This window comes from Gigantopelta aegis, chromosome 7, assembly GCF_016097555.1.
Source record: "Gigantopelta aegis isolate Gae_Host chromosome 7, Gae_host_genome, whole genome shotgun sequence".
NCBI classification, from domain to species: Eukaryota; Metazoa; Mollusca; class Gastropoda; order Neomphalida; family Peltospiridae; genus Gigantopelta; species Gigantopelta aegis.
The window spans coordinates 20,608,605-20,617,875 of record NC_054705.1 but is presented as its reverse complement, the minus strand read 5'-3'; the positions used below and the strand labels follow the sequence as shown (position 1 = coordinate 20,617,875).

The following is a 9,271-nucleotide window of genomic DNA, read 5'->3' as shown; positions in this document are numbered from 1 at the left end:
AGTGTAGATGTCGATTGATACGCTGTATGTATGAGTGTTAGCCACACATGTTGCCCTAATGAGAGACTCCTGATCGCCATGTATGTTAGGCTTATATTAGACACGTGATGAAAATTTATACATGTGATGAGTGTGTCGTGCAAGTCACTTCAGAAGACGCCTTAAATGGTCCCACGAATCGTCATCATTAGGACGTGAGATTGGCAGGATCGTGTCTTCATCTGCAATGCACAGGAGGGTGTCTGGAACCTCGCACGGATTCGCTCGGTCCAGGAGAATGACCAGCCTCTTGGGTATGCGGCCGGAGGCAGCGTACAGAGCTACGGCATGCATCGTGTATATAGACCAGTCGTTAGTGACGAAGTTCTGTGACAAAACCAAGACCATCTTCCAGCTGTTTTTGACTCCATCAAGAATGGAGATGGCTCTCGAGCCACCCAACTCACTGTCGCGATCGTGGAGATAAACTCGATAATGAAACCTTTCCTCCAGGATCTCTCTCAGTTGCATGTATGCAAAGTCACAGTCGTTATCAGCGTATCCAATAAAAACATCATACCTGAAGTCTTCTCTTCTTGGGAGGCCAGAGACCCCGCGAAACAGTCTGTGGAAAAACACAACAATCTGAGTCTTATGCTTCACTACAAGAAAGGAGCACAGAGCTGCAGAGATGAGCAATGCAAACATGGACGACACGATGTAAAACGCTGGTTTTCCTGTACACTCGTGCCATAATGCGTCTCCATCAATATTCTTAAAAAGAACCTTGGATCCATGTTCGGTCATACAGTATGTATCGTTGGGTGTTGAAATGTAAGTTGTCTGTTTGAACCACAGTACAAAATCAATATTATTACATCTACAATTGAATGGGTTTCCTTTTACATTTAAGGTGAAGTCTGAGTTGTTCCTTTGATTGGTAGCATGTTTGTCCAATGAACGTCTCGTGTTATCGTCTAAAGAGCTGACAGCATTGTAAGACAAATCTAATAACTCAAGATGTCTTCTATGTTGAATAAAATGTCATCAAAACTGTTGCCATGTAGTGACAGTTCTTTTAGATTGCTGTTATGTTCAAATACGTCTTTGGGTAAACAACATAGATCGTTATCAGAGAGATCCAGCTTTTTCATATTGTCTAATTTTTCGAATAACTTAGTTGATGTTTTACAGAAGTAATGTTTTGGAAGACTCACATGTTTCAAAGTTAAATCTTCCAGTCTTGGAAACGTATTGAAACATGTTTCTGAAAGCGTCATAACATCGACATATGCCATTTTCATTGTCGTAAGGTGTTTCAGTCCTGTAACGGACCCGTTAAATGACAGTTGGTGATAATTGAATAAGGATATGCTGCTCAGTGTATTCGTGCTGTCAAACTTTAAGGTAACATCTTTGAGAATGTTCCATGTCGCACCTTCGCCATAAAAAACTAATGTTCTTAATTTTGGAGGCAAAAACCAAAACCTAACAATATTGTTTTGTTTCTGATATAAACTATCGGATTTCCACGTACGATGTGAATGGGAACAGCTTTCCATGTTTGAAGCCTCAATATATTCGAGGTTTGATTTAGAAAGCATGTTTTTGTTCAGGAAATAATGAAACTGATAACGTCCAAAAAGCGGATTCCCATGAATTGTAGAGCGAGATAAACATTTCAGTAGTGTGGTTTCTATTATGAAGGTAAAATTTATATAGAGGATATGATTGTTAGCCAAGTTTAACTCATATGAGCAAATTGTGGATAGGTATTGCAGTTTGGATTCCGTCAGCGTCCGATCATGTAAGGCTTCAACTGGTGGGACAAAGTTTTCGTTAATTGTTACTCTTTCTAGGTCTATGGACGTCATATTTCTTTTCTGGAGACCATGCATTCCCAATAAGGCTCCAGTTAAATCTAAATGATTTGCATTGCTTAGGTTAAGTATTTTCAAATTCATCAAATATGTTAAAGAATCTAAATGTATTTTCCTTAGATGTTCACAAAATGAAAGATCCAGTGTCTGCAAACTCGATGCATTGAACACCGAGAATGTATGATTGTAGAGTTCTACAATTCCACAATCTGCTTCCTTTCCTGACAAACACAGAACTTCAAGATGGTGAAGATTTCCAAACCCTTCGCCAAATGTGAAATTATCCATAGTATCCATTGTCAGATTTTTAAGACTTCTCAATGGCTTAATTATCCTGTCAGGAAATGTTGAACTGACTTTATTGTTACCGATATTCAATATTTCTAGTTTCTGCAGAGGGTCAAATACATTTTCAGGAAAAGAGTCGAGACTGTAACGTAGGTTGTTGTTTTGAAAATTCAAGAACTGAAGCTTTCCACATCCAGAGAATATGTCGTGTGGAAGTCTGTTCAGACCATTATGTTCAAGATTCAAGTACACCAGATACGGATACCTTTTAAATTCACTTCCATTTAGATCTATTTGGTTTTCACCGAGATCTAGCGCTGTTATGTTACCTTCTAGTACAGGAATCTTCGTCAAATGAAGACCCCTACAGTTTGCAAATAATCCTTTGTATGTTCTGGATAGCTTTGTGGGGCAGATGATCGTCTGCATTTGGTCTTCAGGCGATGCAGCGGATATCACCTGGCAGACTACCAGGGTGAAGGTCAAAATTGAAATCTAAAAAAAAAAAAAATGAAACTTCAAATAAGCAGAATGTACTCTGTCCTGTTACAAGTGTGAATGGTATTTGGGTATTTGATCCCGCAAATGTCATTTTTGACTGAAGGCGTTAGCATCAAATAGACAATAACACCCGCAAAAAATCCCGCTAAAAATTCCATATGGTTATGTCCATTTTAAACTGAATCGTTTTTCTACATAACTAACTGTATATTTGGCATTTCTTGAAAAGAATACCTGGCTGCAATCTAATTGTAGACCCTTGAATCGTCAACTTCGCCTGTTCCAATTGCTAATGACATCACTTTCTAATGACGTCATTTGCTTTCCGGGTGTTATTTTCATTTGTTTCCGGAAAAAGAATGTAATAACCAATCACAATACAGAACACACTCCAGTCAGTTTACAATTACAAAAAAATCACCTGATTCAAATAATATGAATGAACGTTTGCTTTCTTACACGACATAAGTATCAATGAAGTTTACACTAACAATACTACAGGCGTATTTAAAGCTAAACAAAATAAATTCAATTATGTATTGTTAAAGTATGCATATAAATTTAATTATAAGATTTGACCGCAATTATATTTTGGTTCATGCAAGTATGAACCGAAAAAACGATGTGCACACTTTTGTATGTCCTCTACGCGGAGTCATACAGTGTGCACATCGTTTTTTCGGTTCATACTTGCCTGAACCAAAAAATAATTGCGGTCAATTCTTAAATAAACACTCAGTAAAACAAAGTTCCAATATAAAGTGACGTCATGAGATATAATATTCCATGACGATGTTCTTTTAGATTCATCTAGTAATAACAGACTCGCGCTGCAACGGCTGAACCAATATGATGACGTTCAATTGAAATAATTAAATTTACTTTGCATCTATACCTTTTACGGCAATCTGATTGGTCTGTGTGTGTGTGTCTGTATGTGCGTGTGCGTGTCCGTGTGTGTGTACGTGTGTGTGAGAGTGAGTTTTTGTGTATGTGCGTGTGTGTGTGCGAGTGTGCGCGCGCGTGTGCGTGTGTGTGTTTGTGTGTGTGAGTTTGTGTGCGTGTGTTTGTGTTTGTGTGTTTGTGTGTGTGTGTTTGTATGTATGACGTGTATTGGTATAGATGATAGATTGGCAAGACATGACAAGACCATCTGTATTCAGTATAAAGGCCATAGGTCCATACTACAGTCAGAAACTGTTATACATGTTTGCGCATGTGTAGTGTTTGCACAATATACTATAGGTATGTATTTAAATATTTAAGTATTTCTAAGTGTTTGCACATTATAAAGATAAAGACATACATTGAATAATACATCCAAATTTTCTGATGTCATAATATCTAAAAAAAACAAAGTTTGCGATGAATCATTTTTTTAATAAATTTAGAAATATGGTGATCTCTTAGTACATTATAACGCTTACATACAAGCAAAATATGGAGTTCATCCTTAATATATCTTAATCCATGATCCAGGCAATATGGACAAAGTCTTTCAGTGTAGGCTTTGTTGTTATATCTTCCTTGGTCAACAGCAAGTCTAAAGTTATTACATCTAAATCTTGTATATATTACTTTAAGATAAACAGTGATTTCTTAAGTGAGATAACGTTCTACACTTAACAATGACTTATAATGCTTATAATAAAAAGTATGAGATAAATTAGTAACAGAACTACACCAAGTTTGCTGAAGATTATCAAACAATCTTCAAAATTTAACTATAAACAAGTTTACATCTCCAACATCCTGAGCTATCCAAACACAGCCAAATCCTGATCTAAAAAGAATATTTTTAATATAAGTCACCCATGTGGTGCGTCCTGCTTCAGTGTTTGTAGCATTGTATAACATTGACGGGGAAACCTGTTTACATTCAGTTGTAATAGCCTACACCAATACTTAATAGCTCTAGTAGTGTAAATAAGCTGTAAAGGAGCTCTACCACATTCATCTAAAGCCATAATAGTGTTTTCCCCTAATTTTTACACATTTACAAATTATAATCTGAACATTTTCAATAATTTTACAATAACAAGTACCCCATACTTCTGAACCATAACGTAAAATTGGCGCTACCATAGAATCAAATATCTTAAATAGGGCTTTACAAGAATATCACCAAATTTTGTTTGATACCTATATATTGCCATCATGGCTTTTTTTACCTTGTGCTGCAAGACAAGTTTGGGTTTTAGTCCATATTAGCTTTGGTGTAAACATAATACCTAAATATCTATAATATGAGACAACCTCAATACTATTTCCATTACAAAAAATATATATTTTTTATACTATTTTGAGGACCTCCATTTCTAAACCCAATGACCTTGGTCTTTGTTAAATTCACAGCCATACCTGTAGTATTAATGAAAAAGTAAAGTTTGTTAAATTCACAGCCATACCTGTAGTATTAATGAAAAAGTAAAGTTTGTTTTATTTAACGACGCCACTAAAGCACATTGATTTTTTATCTTATCATCAGCTATTGGACATATGGTCATTCTGACACTGTTTATATTTAGAGGAAACCCGCTGTCGCCACATAGGCTACTCGTTTATGACAGGCAGCAAGGGATCTTTTATTTGCGCTTCCAACAGGCAGGATAGCACAAACCATGGCCTTTGTTGAACCAGTTATGGATCACTGGTCGGTGCAAGTGGTTTACACCTACCCAATGAGCTTTGCGGAGCACTCACTCAGGGTTTGGAGTCGGTATCTGGATTGAAAATCCCATGTCTCGACTGGGATCCGAACCCAGTACCTACCAGCCTGTAGACCGATGGCCTAACCACAACGCCACCGAGGCCGGTGTAGTATTAATGAGTGTAAGAAACGGTTGATACATAATCAGCAAACATAAGAGTATACACTGATTTGCAATCATTTGATATAAAAACACCTTGTCCTCACACTCCTCCATAGTTTTTACAAGCCTATTTATAAAAATAATGAACATTTATAGACTCATTATACATCCTTGTTGGGTGCCGATATTACAATGAAAATAATCTGATAAGCCATTTGATGTTCTTATACAAGCACTTAGTTTAGTATACATTGATGAAATTACAGATAAATATTTACCACATATTCCAACTTAAGCGAGACTTTTTAAAAGAAATGTATTATTAACATTATCAAAAGTCTTCGAAACATCTACAAAATGACAATAAAATCGACCTTTTTTCCAGGCATATTTTTGCACAAGAGTTTGCAGTGAAAAAATATGATCAACAGTAGAATAATCTGGTCTGAAGCCTGCTTGAGATTCGTCAATTATATTATTATTGTTGATAGATAGATAGATAAATAGATATTTTCATTTGTAGTATTAAATGTGTGTATTTAAAGAAAGAATTGATACATACTAAGAATTACAGCTTTAAATACAGGTTGAATTACAAGTGTTCGTTTAGAGAACAAAACTGTACATGGTTTGGGCCTACTGTCTTTCTAATGAAGTTAGTTGTCTATGTACTTTACGTTAGCCATAAAAATCCCCAATTATAATTACTTACCGTAAACATGTTCAAGCTTCTACCTCTAACAACTACAGTTGAGTGTTAATATCACACAATCTGTTCCCATGCACTTAAGTAATAGCCGTAACAACAACAACAGCAACAGTAGCAGTAGAACCAACAGCACCGACAAACACACGTTAAAGTACCTAACCAAAATACAGATATCTGTAAACTCTGTTCCCAATAATACTGAGAATTCAAAAGTCCTCTCCAAGAACAATTGTGAAAACAGGACTACCAATGCAAGAGGTTCAGCAGATAGCCCAATACACAAATGATAATTATCTGAGTGTCATACATGGACGATAAAACTATTATTCGCGATCAAGACTGCACAACAGACCTTTGAAGCAACTCCGTGAAACATTACACCAGAAGTAACAATGAATAACTGCGACCGACAGGAAGAAAGAAAAAGGACGTACAAGAAGGAAGTATTTTACAAAACAGATCTGGATATGAAAACCAAAATAAGGGCAGTGAACAATTTCTGCCCGAGTTAGATTATGGGGAACCATTCAATCATTTTCATGTCCTGGACAAATAAGCTGGGGAAAGTAGACACCTGCGCCCACGACAGGCGTGCGCTACAATAGGTTGCTCTGAATGCGCACGTAAAAAAACAACAATCTGTCACCAGACCTGATCTGAGCTAAAACCGGCCTTGGTGGTGTCGTGATAAAGTCATCGGATATAAGGCTGGTAAGTATTGGCTTCGCAACCTGGTACCGGCTTCCACACAGAGTAACAGAGAGACACAGCCCACATAGCTGTGGTGTGTGCCTAGGACAGCGTGCTTGAACCTTAATTGGATATAAGCACGGACTGAATTAAGTTCAGGAGAGTGATAGAGTGACAGCTACATAGCATATATAGTGTATATATCTATGTATCTATGTCTTTATGTATACGTAAATGCGTGCATGCTTGTATGTATTTATGTATGTGTTATGTGTGTGTTAGTATGTATGCTTGTATGAATGTGCGTTTGTGTACTATATGTACCACATATTCCAATATCTTTGTTTGGAAGGAAGGAAATGTTTTATTTAACGACGCACTCAACACATTTTATTTACGGTTATATGGCGTCAGATATATGGTTAAGGACCACACAGATATTGAAGAAGGAAACCCGCTGTCGCCACTTCATGGGCTACTCTTTTCGATTGGCAGCAAGGGATCTTTTATATGCACCATCCCATAGACAGGATAGCACATACCACGGCCTTTAATGTACCAGTCGTTGTGCACTGGCTGGAGTGAGAATTAGCCCAATGGGCCTACTGACGGGGATCGATCCCAAACCGACCGCATCAAGCGAGCGCTTTACCACTGGGCTATGCCTCGCCCCTTTATCTTTGTTTGAGTTTGGCTAACTTTATTACTTTGCTTTGAAGTAACACAATCGTTATCATGAAGGCCATATTTTGTGTTGCATGAACTGAAATTAGAGTAGGTTGAAAGGCGACTCGAGAAATATCACAGGGGTGACAGTAGCTGTTTTGCAAAAGGTATGTTATTACCAACAGACTAACGACTATAAAATGCTGTAGACAGCAATATTTTAAATACCATAATTGTTTCCACGGTGATCCATGAATGTTACATTTTAAAAGGTCATTACTTTAAAATCAAGAGGGTGTGGTTAGAAAACAGAAAATTAAACATATATAATAACTACAGTTCAAAATTAAAAACATTAAGATTAATACAATTTAAAATTAAAAGTGTTCGATTATTACACTTCAGAATGAAACATGTATGGTTATTAAAGTTCAAAATTTAAAATATTAGTTTAATACTGTTCAAAATTAAGCATATCTGATTATCACAGTCACTATATAGATAACAATTTATTATAGTTCAAAATGAAATTATTAGTTTTATTTTATTACAGTGAAACATTTATAAATCAAATGAATGACAAGACTTATTTTATTACAGTGAAACATTTATAAATCAAATGAATGACAAGACTGGTAGATGCCATTTTGTTAGATATTACAGATCAAAGCGCAAAATGTTGATAATTAAAGTTCAAAATGAAGGATGTCTGATAATTAAAGTTCAAAAGGAAGGATGTCTGATAATTACAGTCCAAAATGAAACATGTCTGATAATTACAGTCCAAAATGAACATATCTGATAATTACAGTCCAAAATGAAACATGTCTGATAATTACAGTCCAAAATGAAACATGTCTGATAATTACAGTCCAAAATGAACATATCTGATAATTACAGTCCAAAATGAAACATGTCTGATAATTACAGTCCAAAATGAAACATGTCTGATAATTACAGTCCAAAATGAAACACATCTGATAATTACAGTCCAAAATAAAACATGTCTGATAATTACAGTCCAAAATGAACATGTCTGATAATTATAGTCCAAAATGAAACATGTCTGATAATTACAGTCCAAAATGAGACATGTCTGATAATTACAGTCCAAAATGAACATGTCTGATAATTACAGTTCTGAATAAAAGGTGTCTGATAATTACAGTTCTGAATAAAAGGTGTCTGATAATCACCGTTTGAAGTGAGACTATAATTAAAACAGTTAAAAATAAAATATGTCTGGTAATTAGAATTCTAAATTAGAGGTGTATGATAATAAAATTTGAAGTGAAACTATAACACTTATAAATAAAAGGTGTCTGATAATTACAGTTTGAAGTGAGAAAATATTTAAAATAGTTTAAAATAAATTGTGTCTGATAATTACAGTTTAAAGTGACACATGTCTAATTATTATAGATCAAAATGAAACATATCTCATAATTATAGTTCGAACTCAGACTATAATTAAAACAGTTCTAAATAAAATATGTGTGATAATTACAATTCTAAATAAAAGGGGTTTGATAATTACAGTTCGAAGTGATATTATAATTAAAACAGTTCTAAATAAAATATGTGTGATAATTACAATTCTAAATAAAAGGTGTTTGATAATTACAGTCTGAATTGGCACATGTCTAATTAGTATAGATCAGAGTTCAGCTGAACTGTATCTCTACTCAGACTATATTCAACGCCATAATAGTTTCATTCTATATCGTCTTGCCCTTTTTACAATG

The 9,271-nt window shown here is 35.3% G+C and overlaps 1 protein-coding gene across 1 annotated transcript; it reads right to left on the bottom strand.

The window, feature by feature from the left end:
• LOC121377957 (toll-like receptor 2) lies at positions 1–5,575 on the bottom strand. The gene is made up of 4 exons (XM_041506051.1): positions 5,555–5,575; positions 2,015–2,642; positions 1,197–1,303; positions 1–822 (listed from the first exon to the last, which is right to left on the bottom strand). Exons 1-4 carry the CDS (start codon positions 5,573–5,575, stop codon positions 145–147), a joined length of 1,434 nt encoding a protein of 477 aa, XP_041361985.1. The 3' UTR covers positions 1–144.
• Between the last annotated feature and the right edge of the window lie 3,696 nt (positions 5,576–9,271).